Genomic DNA, 16220 nt, shown 5'->3' on the forward strand with positions numbered 1-16220 from the left:
TTGTTTCTTTTCTTAGCTCCACCACTTTCTGATGACTGATTTATTTATTTTCTTTCTTTCTCTCTCTCTCTCTCTCTCTCTCTCTCTCTCTCTCTTTCTTTCTTTCTTTCTGTGGCAGTTCTGTGACTTTATTTCCAAGTTAGTTCTCATCCACATTCACTGTCTGGAGACTTTTGAACATGGTAACAGGGACGTAGGTGACCAAGGTATGCAGCTTGTTTGGTGACTCTTCATCCTCATTCGGTTTCTTGGACAACCGTACCTGGATACGAGATCAAACGTTCCTTATTCCTTTGGCCGAGACAGCTTCATTGAGCCTGGCGTCGAGGTGCGTGTGTCTGGAGTCCCCATCTCCTTCATGGCAAACTTCTGGCTCTCCTTAAGTGCCCGAGGGGCGAGCTTCTTGAAGCCCACTCCGTGGATGCGCTTGTGAATGTTGATTGTGTATTCTCGGGTCACCACCTCGTTGATGGCAGAATGGCCCTTCTTCTCGCCACCCTCCTTTGCGGGAGCCATTCTGCTGGGCCCAAGTTGGAAAGGAAGAGTGCAATGGATTGTGGGATGGAAGGATGCAGTTGCAAGTCTGATGACTGATTTCTAGCCTGTGCAAAAAGGAAGAATTGGAAAGTAACTCCGTGGGTCACTCCACTCAGTCCTTCTGAGAATGTTGTTCTCTGCTGGCCTTGCTCAGGCTGTACTGGCCCGCCATCCTACAAGCTTTTGGTGTGCTCCAGAGTAAGATGCTCATGTCATTCTTTCCCCCTTAGCACTCAGTATGCAGGTTGTTATCCAGCGCTCAGTGCATAAACCCTAAGTATACGATTCTGAGTTTTGATAAGTCTGGGTATCTTGTGTAATCCAAGTACTTGTGAAAATAAAACAAAAACATTCTCATGTCCTCTCCTAACTTATCTCTACTCCCTGCTTTCCAGAGGCAACCGGATTCTTTTCTTCCCTAGCTTAATTTTGTATACACATGTGTAGTACATGATGTGTACATTTCTCGTGCCGAGTTAGTGCATGCATACAACACACCTTCATTCCTTTTGTTGTCCCCTCCCCTCCTCTTCCTCCGTCTCTTGATCCTTTTCACTTTGAGAAAGATCTGCATCCCTACTTGGTCTTCTCTATGGTATTAGCTTAGTTTAATTTGACCATTTTAGAACTTCAGATATTTTCACTTCTCAAGTAAATAACTACGGATGAAATTTCTGACTCCTAGGGTATTTGTGTATTTAGTTTCGTAATAGAGTGCCAGACCTTTCTCCAAAGTGACTATTCCATTTGCACCTCTGCCAACAAAGTAGGACACTCTGGTTGTTCCCTATCCTCACCAGGCTTTGGTGTTGTGAGTCTTTCTAATGGAAGCCATTAATTGGTAAGTGGGTGATGGTGTCTATTGTGGTTTTAACTTGCCTGTGGCCTGGGGACCCAGGATGGCCTTTTCCTGGGTCCCTGATTTCCCCTTGATCTCAGAGGCATTAGTTTAGGGAGTGGGTGGCACTAGCTAGTGAAAATCTTATGGGGTTGTAAAACTTCCTATGGGCCTTTTTCCCTTTAAGTTGTGTATGGCACCAAAAATGCTAGACAGCGCGGTGCACTTGGGAGGTTGTGGCTGCAGCAGGGTGCTGGGAGCCTGCATTTGGCAAGGCAAGGCATCCACCTTCCTGGGTGGAGTAGCACATGTGTGTGCATGTGTGCATGTATGTGTGTATATATGCATGCATGTGTGTGTGTACGTGCATGCATGCGTGCATGGATGTGTGTATGTGTGCCCATGGATGCATCCAGCTCACAGACTTCTGAGGAGCTCAATGAGTCAGCAGCTGGAGCCTTGCACCCAGCCCCATGTCACAGCATTATCAGAGACTTGAGGAAACTGGATAGAGTTCAGAGAGGAGCAGCGAGTATGATTAAAGGGCTTGGAGGGATTAAGGGGTTGATTTATGAGGAAAGATGAAAAGAACTTAATGTGCGCTGCTTGACTAAGTGGGTCCGTGATAGCAGCCTGCAAACATCCGAAGGGCATGAGCAGCAGAGGGGGAGAGGGTGAGCACAGGGTGCGAGGACTGAGCCAAGAGTAATGGGGACTACAGGGGGGGCCATGAGGGTGGGCGCCCAGGCATGGTACACGCATATAACACATGGAGGGGCGCAGCCTTCTACCATCCTCTCCCTTTCATGAGCCCAGAGTGTGGTGGTCTGATTAGTGGCCTGTGAGCTGGGGATGCTGCTGTGGGCTCCCCCTGGAAGCAGGTGGTGGTGGGAGAACGCGTGAGTGTTGACCGCCTGCAGGATCCTTGTGAGCCTGGTTGGGAAGGAGGGTGCAGGAAGGGGTGGTGCCACGAGGCCACAAAAGCGCTCCCCTCCATCTCCCTGTCTCTGCAAGCTTCTTTGGATCCATGAGAGAGGCATAGAATTATTTAGTTATTTTGGGCTCTTTGAGACAGGATTTCACTCCGCAGCCCAGGCTGGCCTCAGGCTTGTGGCGATCTTCCTGCCCCAGGCCCCCCTTCCTCCCCCAGGTGCTAGGCTTATGGGTGTACACCGCCATGCCCAGCATTTGGGTTCTTGCTTCCTGGCTTACTGGAGCTGGGCAGTTTCTACCCCACTCGTTCTTCACTTTCCCAGTTTTCTTTCCAGCCTCCCCCACCCCCACCGGTCAGGTACAGCTAGTCTTTACTTATCCAGGCAATTTATCTCTCTCTGTGTGTGCATCTCATCCAGGGCTATGGGTTTGACTTTTGGAGGCTCTGTGTGGACAGCATAGAGGTTGCAAAAGGAAGCCAGGCTGCCCTGGGGCAGCATTTGGCCACTGCCTTCTCAGTTGAGTGCAGAGGGCAAGTCAATCACTCCTTTCTGGGCCTTGATGTTCTTTTCTGTGAAAAGGAGGTTAATGGCCCATTGCATCAAAGAATTGTCATAAAGTTCCCTTGAAATGCTGCCTATGCTGTGCTGAGTGTAGTGCTGGGCAGAAAGTAAACACACAGTAAATGCTGGCTGCCACTGCCATTCATACTACAGTCGTGACACTGGGGACTGCTGTTATGCTGGTCCTGTAACTGGGGCCTGGAGCCTTCCCAGCAGAGGCTTCAGAGTGGACCTCAGCATTGAGCAGTGAGATGCTCAGAATACCCCTGGGGTATTGGGAGGGAGGAGCGCTTTCATTCTAGGAGGAGATGGGGCAGTTAGACTTTCTCCCCTGAGGGGCCCCGGGGTTCCCAGAGGCAACTTGCAGTCAAAGCCAAGGGCTGGAGGGACACCAGGAGGTCAGATGTTGGGGGAAGCAGAAACTTGGGTGCGCCCTGTCCCAGGGAGCCTGGTTTCAGGGCCAGACAGTGGAGCCAAGAGTTAGAAAACCTAGGTTAACTTCTATTTTCCAACCTCCACTTGCCTCAGTGTTTCAGAAAAAGAGGAGGGGATTAGTGCTTTAAGAACTGTTCCCTGGGGTTAACTACCTGCTCAGGCCCCCCTCCTGTCCCTCTCTTGGACAGGAGCTTTCTTTCTCTCAATAAATAAATTCTGCTCATAAAAAAATAAGAACTGTTCCCTGTCGAACTATAGAACCCCTTAGTTTAATGATGTGTTCTGTGAAAGTTTAATAACTATATAAAATAGCCCCACACTGCTTCTGAATGGGCAGGAGGCTGGAGACTGCCCCGACTCATCCTTCTTTGTCCTTCAGGAGAGTTTTCTGGTGACTGCAGGGAGCACTGTTGATACACAACACACCATGGAGCCCTTCAAGATGGTAACGGCTGTGCTGGGTAAGCTGAGGTAGATTGTGGGCTCACCTTGGCTAAACGGTTTACCTCAGCTCTCTAGTTAACATTCTCACAATATTATCAGTAGCCATAGTGCATCAATCTCCCTGTTCTGCAGGTAAAAAAACGGAGGTAGGGAGGTTCCAGAAAGGTCTCATGGCTGAGATGTGAGCCGTGATCTCTGAGCCCATTCAGTTCTGGGATAGTCAGAAGCAGTTTTTCCTGCAGGTTTTCAAATGATCTGGTAAATACCTGGCAATGGATTGATTCATTTGGATTGCCTGTGAGTCAATCGGTTCATTTGGATTAATTCCCACAGGTCTAGAAATGAGATCGTGCTACCTGCTAGCAGGCTCCAGGGCAGATTCTCTGGGCGCATCTCTGTCCATTTTTCCCTTCCAGTCCCCAGCATAGGTGTCCTGTGCTCCTTACCCTCTCAGGAACACAACCCAGCTTTTTCACCAGCCAAGATATGCTTTAGGAAAATACGTTTTCTGGAGGCTGTTCCAGAGACTCAGGGCTGTGGCTCTGGCTTTTTTTTTTTTTTTTTTTTTTGGCAGAACCGGGGTTTGAACTCAGGCCCTTGCACTTGCCAGAGAAGCACTTATTCCACTGAGCCATCTCCCCAGCCTATGTTTAAAACTCTTATACTTACCACTGTGTCCGATTTTTTTTTTTTTTTTTTTTGCCTTTTTCCTTTCACATCCACTCTGAAAAGCATAAAGACTTAATAGAATTTAAGGGGAAAATGTATTCTTAGAGTGGAAAACTAATATTAACAAATGTAGGAGACTTACAATATAAATGAACATTATATTATTGCAAAGTTTTTATAAGCAAACTTCATGTTCTTGATCAGTTGTTTAAAGTCTTAGAGTATGAACCAGTGTGTATTGTGTTCATGCTCACAGAAGTGGAGGAGAATCCGCAGTCAGAGAGCGCCCCTGCAGCAGACCCGGGCCAACTCTCGGTGGGACAGCAGCCAGTCCTCCGGAGTAGCAGCACCTCCGACATCCCTGAGCCACGGGCCCCGGATGCATCTCAGGGTACCAGGGTCTTCACTTGATGGGGTGGAGCTGCGGGATGGGGCTGGAGATGAGGTTGCCTTCTACAATGTTTATTCTACATAGGTTTATTTCAAAGGAATTATTTTTTAATTTGGCTTCAAGGATGTGATGACTAGCAATGAAATGTTTTAATATAGTTATCTAAATTGTGTGTGTGCATGTGTGTTTGTATGCACACCAGTCATTTTTTCCTCAAGTTTTGGTGGTTGAGCTCTATAAGGAAGCCAGATGGTAGAGTAGGAGTGAGGCAGACAATCTTCCTTGCAAGGTCAGATGAAGCAGCAAATGAAGTAGAAGGCAGGGAGGCAGTGTGCGGGAAGGGAGAACAGGCTGTGAACAGAGCCCGAGACGCTGGAAGCGAGAGTGACAAGCTGAGCAGGCCTATGAAAAGTGCACTAACAGCTTGCAGACTCTGCCGAAGTTGAAAATAATCACTTACTACTGGGGGGCACAAGGGATTGCTCTCAGGGCATTGTACATGTGAGGCAAGAGCTCTACCACCGAGCTACATCCCTAGGCCTTGTTATTTTTTTTATTTTCTGTTTTAAGACAGAGACTCGCTAAGTTGCCCAAGCTGGCCTTGGAACTTTCGATCCTCCTGCCTCAGCCACCCATGTAGCTGGGATTACAGGCATGCGCCACAGCACCAGGCAAAAACAAACACAACTTTTAATAGCATTTACAGCTTCTGCAACAACTTTGAGCAACAACAGAGTTTGGAAAGCCAAGAGGCAGATGGTAAATAGTGAGCGCATAGCGTATTTTACAGTGAAGCATGTGTTTACAGCGTGTCTAGGATCCTAAGTACTTACGATTCAATTTCAGTGTCATGAGTTAATGGAGAAATAAGCCTACCTTGTTTATTTCATATTTCTTAATCATTTCTTAAAGGTTATCTCATATTTCTTAATATCAAGTTTATGTTAGTCCATCAATAGAGCAGTGAAGTTTTCTTTCTTAGGTATCTTTTTGAAATAAAAAAAGTACAATAAAAAAACACTTGAGAAAATGTATTACCTGAAAGACTTTTTACTCTTTGTATAAGATGCTGCTGCTTATTATTATTATGGCAGGGGCTTTAGCTCAGTGATGGGGCATTTGCTATATTTATAAACTTTTTTCCTATTTTTACCTTATGATGCATTCCTTCTGTCAATTTTTCCCCTGAATCTCTAGGTCAAAAGGTAGAAATACCACAGAATTTGACTTCTTCAGAACCCAAGCCTACTCAAGAGAATAAAGGCCAGGTGAAGAGAGAACATGAAGGAATAACAGTAAGATTTCTACACATTATCCATTTATCATTAAAAATAAACAGTTTACTGTACAATAAACAAATTCACTGGTGGCAGTGACATTTAAAAATTTCTTTCTCCATTTAGTTGGATTATAGGCCCATAGATTTTGTTTGCTTTCTATGTAAAATTGTAGTCATGCTATAAACAAAAAAGTCAAGAGTAAGTGCAATTCACACCTTGGTGTATATGTAGCTCTGGTATGTGTTCAGGTTGGTTTCCTTGCCTGTACAGCACGCTTTTCATGTTCCTTACTCCTGACACTGATTGACATAATAGCTGCCACTGGGCGTGAGTTACTAGATAAGCAAACATTACAAAGCTCTCTTGTGCTTACTTTCGTTAAAAAGTGTTTGTTTAAAAACAAATCCAAAGAAGAAGATTAAAATAAGTAGCTAGCCTCTATTTATTCATTTGTTTAAAATGTATTTTATATTTGTAGAAAACATAAATGTCAAATAAGGATACAAAATAAAAAGAGAAGGCCTCTCCCTACCTCCTTGTTTGAAAGATAACAAACATTAAGTTTGTTTCTTTATGTTTATAAAGGCTTATACCACTTTCCCTGTATATATTCTGTTTTTCAACAATGAAATAAATACCCACAAACTGGTCACCTAGCTTAAGGGTCACAATATTTCCCGTGCTGCTTCTTTGGCCTCTAGCTTTCTTCCTTGTCCCCTCCCTGTCACCTCCCCTCAGAGAGTGACATTGCCTTGGCGGTGTATGTGCCTGTCCCTCATTTTGCTCTACACTTCATTATTTCTGCATCTCCAAACAATATGTTCTGTTCCCCCTTCTTTTGGACTTTTTAGGAAGGCATTCTATGCTGGCCCATTACTGTGTTCACTCGGGGTTTATCCCTGTGTCACGTGGCAGTAACTCATCACATTTTCTCTCATGTGTAATACTCTGTTGTGAATATGTGCATTCAATTTACCTTTCCATTCTTTTATTGATGGGCAGATTTATGTGTCTCAAGATCTACATGTCTAAGGTTTTCCCTGGTTGGCCACGTAGGAATGGGATTAGTAAATTCTACAATAAAAGAATGTTCTTTTCAAGATACCTGTTTTCCAGAGTGGTTGTTCTGCTTCCATTTCTGCCAGTGAGAATTTCCATTCATCCACATTCTTACCAACACTTCTGTTGTCAGATTTTTAGTTTATATGGAGCAAGTAGGTGAAAATAGGCTCTCTTATCTGCCTTTCTCAGATTACTAAGCAGGTATACTATTTGTCCTCGTTGACTGGTCATTTGTGTTTATCTGTGGAATACCTACTGATGCTGTTTGTTGTTTACTGCTGATTTATCTTTTTCTTTTTATTTATTCTAGATCTTTGTAGTCTGAATGCTGATCCTGATGTTATCTTAGTTATGTTTGTAGAAAACAACTTCCAGTACATTGCTTATATTTTCATTCTTTTTATGGTGTTTTTTGATGAACAGAAATTCTTAATTTTGATATTCTGTATTAACACTTTTGTGGTTAGAGCCTTATGGAATTTTAAAAAATCTCAACTATGCAGGAATAGCAATATTACCTTAAATTTACTCTATAAGTGTTTCCATTTTGCTTTACACTTTAAGTCTTTCATCTGCCTGGAACTGATTCTTGTTTATGGAAGGAGGTAGGAGTCCAATCTCATTTTCTCTCTTATAGGTCACTGTTTGTCCCAGGTCTCATTTTTGAAATCATTTCTCATTTATTGATCTGTCTCTCATGTGTGCCATTCTATGATGTACAAGCCTTTATTTTGGTACTTCCTGCCTCGATTCATTGTCTGTTGTCTCTCTGGACAGTGCCTGTCCTCTTAGTTACTGCCCATCTCCTACTTCTTTCTCCCTTCCTACTCCTTTTGATGCAACCCTTTCTCCCCTAACGCTTTTTGTCTTTCACTGATGTTGACAGGAAGCCTCTGTCCACCTCTCTAGATGTTCTTGCTGTTCTTGTCCTTACCCTTCAGATTGTGTCCTTATTTAGCAGCAGGTTCCTTTCAGTTTATTCTTCTGCCCTCTTTGGTGTGTGCTACATGCCACCGGCCCATAGATGTCAGTCTCTGCCACTTTGGAAATATCCTTGGCAACATTTCTTCAAAAATTGCCCAGCTTTAAAATGTACTCTGTTGTGGAGGATTTTTTTTTTTTTTCAAGTATACCTTGTGATTTCTGTTCTCTTGTGAATCTCATCTTTTTTTTTTTTTTCTTTAAAATGTTTACAATCTGTGGGTCTAAATTTAAGTGCTATCTGAAATCCTTGAGCCCCACCTCCAGCCTTTGCTGTTTCTGGCTCTTATGCCTGCTAATCTACACGTTGGGTTTCAGTGGTGTCTGTGAGTTCCTAGTTGGGGGACCTTACTCTGCAGAACACCTGGCTGTCTAAGTTGGGGGAAGTTTACCAGCATAGTACCTGCATTCGTGTCTCCTGTGAGCCGGTGAATTTGACTTTATGCCTGGCACCTTGGTACTTTTGCCAGTTGCAGTGGGAATACAGGATTTCTCTTATGATAGCTCCACGTCCTAGCCCTGTTTTCTGTTGATGTCTGGGGGGCCTGAGGATATCTCAAAGGTTTACTTCCAGTGAGGCCCAATGTGCAACCAAAGTTTTTATGTAGGGTCTGATTCCACAGTTGGAGCATGTTTTGGCTCATGCACCCTGAAGCTCAAGAGGTACATTCTGCTTTTCAATTGAAGAAATATCCTGGGTATATGGCTGCATAGCATTTGCATTGCCTAACATACATCTTTGAAAGTGTACTATGATTTTTCATATAGTCTCCTAAATTTTTTTGTGTCCTGCTTCTCTTTAGCTTAGTAGTTATTCTTTTTCTTAATTATACATCTTGGTCCCCCCTTTTTATTTGTTCACTATTCAACATTTTAATTGGCTTATGGAATTATAGGTTTTTTTAAAAGATTTATTTAGAGGCTGGGGAGATAGTTCAGTGGAATAAGCACTTCCCTGGCGAGCGTAAGGGCCTGAGTTCAATCCCTGGTTCCACAAAACCCCCCCCCCAAAAAAAAAAAAAAGATTTATTTATTTACTTGTTTATTTGATACCGGGTCTCATTATACAGTTTGGACTCATATTTTACTTCCAGTGAGGCCCAATGTGCAACCAAAGTTTTTATGTAGGGTCTGATTCCACAGTTGGAGCATGTTTTAGCTCATGCACCCTGAAACTCAAGAGGTACATTCTACTTTTCAATTGAAGAAATATCCTGGGTATCCTCCTCTATCAGCCTCCCCAGTGCTGGGATTGTAGGCATGTACCACCACATTCTGGTTTACTTATTTATTTATTTATTTTTGTCTTTTAATGTATTCTGTTGTGGCGGGTTTTAAATTTACATTTTCATTCCTGGATTTATTTTCTATCTCACAGTACTGGATATTTATACCCCCCCCCCCAATGTTCAGCCCAAAGATAAAAATTAAAATATCAGAAACTTTCTCAGGTTCTTCTCCTCATTCTTTCCTTCCTTCCTCCTTCCTTCCCTTTCTTCCTCTCCCCCTTTGTTACAGTCATTCCCTTTGCTTTCTAGATTTATGCCTTACTGTCATTTGATTTTTTTCAATCCACGTTCACCTGATTATAAACTCCAGCCTGTCATTCTGCAGCTTCTCTCGTTTCTCTTCTCCTTTTCCACCATCAGAAACCCACTGTCTCATTCCTGAATCCCATGAGATTCCATAGCAGTTTTCTTCTTCGCCCTCCCACAGAAAACAACTAGCCTCATCTTTCTAGTTATGATTTAACTGAACTGTTGTCTGGAACATATAGTTGCTTGTTTGTCAATATTAGGTGGAAAGTCCTAAATCTCATGTCGAAGGCCTGCCAGCAGCTGTCCCTTTTGGAAGGTCCGAGTTCCTTCTTGTCTTTTTCCCTCTGCACCTGGCTGCCCTGCATGGCCTGCTGCAGTCTGCTGCTTTTCCTGCACGTAGAACTTGCTGATTGCTACTACTCCGCTTCCTGCCTTGAGTCCCCTCCTGCCCTCCCTCTGCCACTTCATGTCTATTGCCTCCTTGAACAGTTCTTCTGTAACTGTCAGCCAATTAAGGTAACACTTTATTTTGCATACCTTTCAGAGAGAATTTATTTGCATATTTTGCTTGTGTACATTATAATTTTGTATAATTTGTGTATATTTTGTCTTTGCGAACAAATTGTGGGTGTTTGTGAGGATGCAGATTGCCTCCCAATTTCTTAGTCCTCAGCTTTTAGCAGAAGTAAAGCAGTGTTCAGTGTTAGACCACATGTAGCACATTAGCCAGGAGACACTGTGTGGGCCTTGGGCAGAGTCGGGGGCGGCTGTGCTTTTCCTGCTTGGGCACTTGAGGGTAGCTTAGGTTTGATGGAGAATTATGCTTACACCACATGTCTTCTTGACCAGAAAAACAAACAGAACTTTAAAATAAATTATTTCCATATAATTTGATATCCTTTCTATTAGGTTGTTTAGTTGGATATCAATGGACAAGTAGAGGATATAAATGAAAGTTTCAGATCTTGAGTAATTTATAATTCAATTCTAGTAATTTGTGAATACATATCCTTCAAATGGAAAACATTTAAATGTTATATTGTTATTATTATTGTTTATTTTCCTTTAGAAATGTGAGTAGGGATTTTATAGTCTTGTAAAAATGTTAACTTTCTTATAATGTATGCCATGTTTCTTTTTGCCTGAAGATTTTAGTTCGAAGAAGCAGCAGCCCTGCTGAATTGGATCTGCAGGATGATTTGCAGCAGGCACAAGGAAAGTGTAGGGAAAGACAGAAAAGTAAGTTCGAGGAAGTGCAGTTTGTGGTCTTCCAACTCCAAGTTCCTGATGTGTTTTGCGTCCTTTTTACTTTCTAACTCAAGTGATTCCTTATCAGTTAGAGATATATGGTTGTAAAATGGAATGTCTTTTTTCCTGGAACCCAAGCTGATGTAAGGTTAATCTAGTTTATAAAAATATTGTAGGCTGTTGCCTATACCTAAGAGGCCTGTTTTTTTACCCAAGGGTCTTTGTCCTGATTGGAGGCAGAGAGGGACTTAGGGACTGGGCAAGCAGACAGACCCAGCAGAGAAAACTATCACTCCAGAAAGTTCCTACAGGCCAGGAACACAGAGCTAAGGAAGTTCCTTCAAATCAAAGGCATAAATAAGTTAAAATGAAGTGTAGTTGGAATCCTGGAGCAGATTATAATATACCATCCTCGACATTCCTGAAGTCAGGCATGGCTTCCTCCTTCTCACAGTAGTGTGGTCATTCCTGGGGTGTAGAGTGCCCCCCTCATGTTCTACTTTCCCTCTATAGTTTAGAGCTACATGGAATGGGCATTTTAAGTCCTGCCGAGTGAATGGAGGGCAGCAGATCAGAAAGCAGGGCTGGGGGCAGCAGGTGCAGGGAGCAGGCAGAAGGAGCAGACACATAACACAGAGGACATGGATAGGGATACCCAGGAGCAGAAGGTTTGTTTTGTGTGCAATTCAACACAGCTATAGAAGTCTTAATGGCTAAGCATAGTTATATTAGGACAAATTAGAATGTTTTAGTGTTTAAATGAAAGAATTTCTGTTGTAGAAAATCTGTTGTAGCAGGAAATCTTCTCCCCAAATGACCAAGATGACTCACCATGTTTACTTTGTGTCTAATCATAGCAGGCTTGAAGCAGGCGGCATCTTTAGACTCTTTGTCAACAGTAAACTGGCATTTGTGGTGGAGCTGCTTATCCTATCTTCTTTCACCCACTCTCATTTTGTAGTGACTAAGTCCCAGTAGAAAACTTGGGGGCATGCTATAATCTTTGAGGCTTATGGGATAATTAGTGAGGATGCTGTGAAGAGAGCCCCACTCGAGTGGTTGTGGAGTGAGGAGTCACTCACACCCTTATTGCCTGCACGTTGTCTGAGTCTCACCGGGATGCTGCTTCCACCCTGTCTGGTTCTGTATGTTCTGCCCCAATCCTTGTTAACCCTCCTGTATCAGCTGTCAATGTTCAGCTACTTGCTGTCAGTAACTGTGACCTGCTGGCCACCAGCTGGCTGGTGTCAAATTGGCCCTTCTCCTGCGCAGGTGAAAGTGCCAGCGGTGACACAGCTCTGAGCTACGGCAGTGAGGCTGAGCTGCTGGTGACCCCATGGCAGGCATGTGAGGAGGACCCTGACCTGAGCACACCCATGGACACCGGGGTGGCTGACTCTGATGCCCGACAGTGGTTACAGCTGAGTTCCACTGATGTCTCAAACCTAACAGGTACCTGAGTGTTTAAAATAAGCACTGGTGTTTGCAGCTGGGAGGTCCCAGTGTTCTGGCTGGGATCTGTGCTGATGGGTGCTGGGGCAACCACCTGCTCTTGGTCTGTCTGGAGTTCTTGGGGTCTTCTGTAGAGAGGATTCTGAATCAGGGACCAGGTGTGGGGGGCAGCCAGCTAGGCTGTGACCTTGGCCCACTGAGGAAGGTGGCATATTTGTGCTATGACTCTGCTTTCCCTGACCATTTGCTCTACTCTACAAACAGAATGATTTTTTCAGCTTAGTTGTATATACGTCATAAATCTAGAATCCATCAAAGAGTTTGGATACCTTACTGATTAGTATTTCTAAAATTTTTATGATACTATTGGCTACATAAACATAAAGTGTGACATATATGTAGGTCATTTTACTGACAGCAGTAAAATGTACTGGTGACCATGACCTGACTTACAAAGCAAGACAACAGCCAGCCCAGTGAGGCTGCCCCAGGCCTTGATAAGGGGCTTCTTATCCTGGACCCCTCCCCACATTTGTGTTTACAGTAATGCCTTGATTCCTCTTTTTCACATCTCTCTTTGTCCTCAAACAATATATCGTTTAGTTCTGCTTCTTTTTTTGAAAAGAAAGATGTCATATTCTGTATTTTTTGTAACTTCTCCCTTGAGTATTACATTTGTAAAGATTCATGCTTGGACGACACAGCAAACTTTCTGAGTTTTTGCCCAGTCTCTATCAAGGTCCTCTGAATGGCTTTAGCTTGTCAACCTTTGTCCTTCACTGTTTAAGTTCATAGAGATGAAGAGGGCAGCCACCTTGTACGGTCCCTGAAGGAATGGATGTGCAGGCATGTGTGTGAGGCACACAGGACAGTGGGCACAACCACGACTAGACACACACACGCATGCACACACACACTCGGGTCCCTCGTGTGTGATGGGACTGATGAAAGTGAAGACAGAACAGAGGAGCTCAAGTCTGATTTGCTGTGTTACAGCAAGTGGAAGAGCCAGGTGTGTGGGCTGGGTGGACTATGACCACCTGCTTGGCTACTTTTCTGCTCATCCAGTATCTTGTATGGAAGCAGCAACAAACCAGAAGGCACGTGGTCAGTGAAAAGTGCTACTGAAATTTAAATGCTAAAGAGCACTTTAAGACCTTAAATAAAGGTCACAGCTTTATTTCAAATGGGTTTTTTAAAAAGGAAACTTTGTTTTTCACTGTGATATAAAATTTAACCTAAAAGCCTTCAGTATATCTATAATTTCTTGATAGTGTGACTTAAAACTTTATGAGGAACTGGACATGGTGGTGCATGCCTGTAATCCCAGCACTCAGGAGGTTGAGAAAGGAAGATTGTTGTGAGTTTGAGACCAGCCTGGGAGCTGCAAAAGTGAGCATAAGGCCACCCTGAACTGCATAAAGAGACCCTGTCTTAAAAAAAAAAAAAAAAAAAAAACCTTTATGAAGCTAAACTATCCAATGGTGTTGGATATTACCTTTATAGAAAATGATTTCAACTAATACTGTTGTCAATTTATATGGGATTTAGCAATTTATGAAGAATTTGAGGTACCCAGTTTGATTCAGTGTGGTAGGAAGGCCAAGTCTTACCATTTCTGTTTTAGAAATAGGGATATGAAGACCCTGAGAAATAATGTCATTGCTCTAGAAAATAAGTAGTAGGGTTGGAACTGGCTTCCAAAGTGTTTTGAGTGCTATATCTGTTCTATTCTACTGAATCATGGTTAAAATTACAACTGTACAGTTCTTTGAAGTACTTGGAATTATTAATACATTCATGGAACAAATAGCTTCTTTTAGTCCAGTGCACAGATTACCCAAGAGAAACTCATTGTTGTGATTCAACACAGAATCTTCGACAAGTTGGATACATTTAAGCATGAACCAAGTTTAATTATTTTTATTGAAAAGAAAGAAACTTCAGAGATTATTTCTTTTGTCTGTCTTTGGGGAAGATTACTTTTGACCCTATTTCAGAGACAGAGAATACATTGGACAGCTCAGTTTAATACACTCATGTAAGGTAATTCGGTATGGTGCACTCCATGTTGTGATTAAGTCCGCCAAATACTTAGTTCTTCTTTGAAATACTAATGTGGAGAGTCAGTCCACTCAGTTCAATAGTTCATCTCGTCATCTGTGAAAAGGACAAACTGTAATATGATAAGGTTTAAGGATTATCACAGCTCTGAATTTAACTTTCTGTTCTTAAGGGAGTGATTTCTTCATAACTGAACAAAATCAAACAAACTCCTGCCAGTCTGACCTTTAGGACACACAGAGAATGATCAAACAATTTGAGTTATAACCATTTTGCCTTGAATGACCCTAGTAATTATCAAATGTTTAGAAGAATAAACTGTTTCTAAGAATCTTAAATTCCTTGATCACCAGCTAGCTGTCTCCTTTTATGTTTGTTGCCTATTTAAATCATTTTGTGTTTGCTGAAAATAATAGTTAAAAGTATTGTGCATTGTTTTAATGCTCCTGGGATTCATTTTATTTATTTATTTATTTATTTATTTATTTATTTATTTATTTTTCGGAACCGGGGATTGAACTCAGATCCTTGTATTTGCCAGTCAAGCGCTTATCCTACTGAGCCATCTCCCCGGCCCTGGGATTCATTTTAATCGTATGTTAAAGAATGCAAACACAAAGTGGAAGTCACGAAGAAGACAGTTTAGACTTACAGGTCTCTGGAAGTGGACGCATGGGAATCACCTGTGTCCACCAGGAGGCAGAGGGAACAAAATGTGGCCTATGAGCTTTGTTGTCATTTATGCATGAAGAGTGAGGCGAGGCAAGACTGGCTGGTGGGAGTGATTTCAGGGGGCTGCAGAGCACAGGGCCTGGCTGTCCATAGTCGTCCCATACCTGGCCCTGGGGTGATAGGGTAGGACCACATGGACTTGATGTGTTTAGAGCTAGATAAAGGACATAGGTAGTGGGTATGTGTGACTACTGGCTGGTTTACATATAAAAATCATGCTTCCTCAGAGGTGTTGCTATCTCTAAGAATTTGCTAGTCCTGAAGAGGGTAGTGAATCCCTGATGAGCAGAACACCAGATGCCAGAGCATTGAGAACACAGAAGATACGGAAACACAGATCAGACATACATGAACTGAGGTCTGTTTAGGTAGTGATTTGGCGAAGAGGGATGTTAATGACCTGCAACAATTTAACAAATAAGCTTATGTATGATTCAGAAATACTGATTTAGAGGCTATTAGAAATAAAAGACGAGTTTAGGTCATAGCCACTGTTGTCTTAAGAGATTACCAGAAGGGCAAAAGACAAGACATTAGGGAGATAGATAGCTCAGCAGCATAAGCACCTGCCTGGCAAGTGCAAGGTCCCAAGTTTGATACCCAGTACCACAAAAAAAAATAAATACATAAAAATAAAAAATTAAGATATATTATGTACTTTTACCAACTGATAAGGAATGTAATCAGTGTATACTACAAACATCACCAACAAAAATAAATATATAAATGTTAAAGCATTTGTCAAACTGTGTGTGTGTATGCTTAAAAAAAAAAAGACATTTATCCTAATGGTCATAGACAATGTAATAAATGCTCTGAGATTTAAAGAAATCTATAATCCCATGGATAAATACACTAACAGTGGATTCTTGATACATGATAGAAATGGTTCTATAGACCTGGCAAGGAAAGAATGTGCTATTTAACAGATCCCTGTAGAACTAGTGTTTAGCCATTCAACTTTAAATAGAATCCTTACCTGAAACCATGTTCAAAGTCAAGCCCAGTGGAATAAAATTGTTAAATTTGAAAAGAAAACTTTAAAAACTTTTA

General features: G+C 42.4%; 1 protein-coding gene across 4 annotated transcripts in view; it reads left to right on the top strand.

Moving 5' to 3' along the window:
* Ralgapa2 (Ral GTPase activating protein catalytic alpha subunit 2) overlaps positions 1 to 16220 on the top strand; it is a 300697-nt gene that overhangs the window by 119142 nt on the left and 165335 nt on the right. For all 4 annotated transcript variants that reach the window (XM_023720114.1, XM_023720115.1, XM_023720113.1 and 1 more), the window contains 4 exons: positions 4676 to 4810; positions 6008 to 6105; positions 10820 to 10910; positions 12192 to 12371. In XM_023720114.1, the coding sequence (XP_023575882.1) occupies positions 4676 to 4810; positions 6008 to 6105; positions 10820 to 10910; positions 12192 to 12371 (504 nt within the window). The remainder of the gene's footprint in view (positions 1 to 4675; positions 4811 to 6007; positions 6106 to 10819; positions 10911 to 12191; positions 12372 to 16220) is intronic.

This window comes from Octodon degus, unplaced genomic scaffold, assembly GCF_000260255.1.
Source record: "Octodon degus isolate 3935 unplaced genomic scaffold, OctDeg1.0 scaffold00073, whole genome shotgun sequence".
In the NCBI taxonomy this organism is placed as follows: domain Eukaryota; kingdom Metazoa; phylum Chordata; class Mammalia; order Rodentia; family Octodontidae; genus Octodon; species Octodon degus.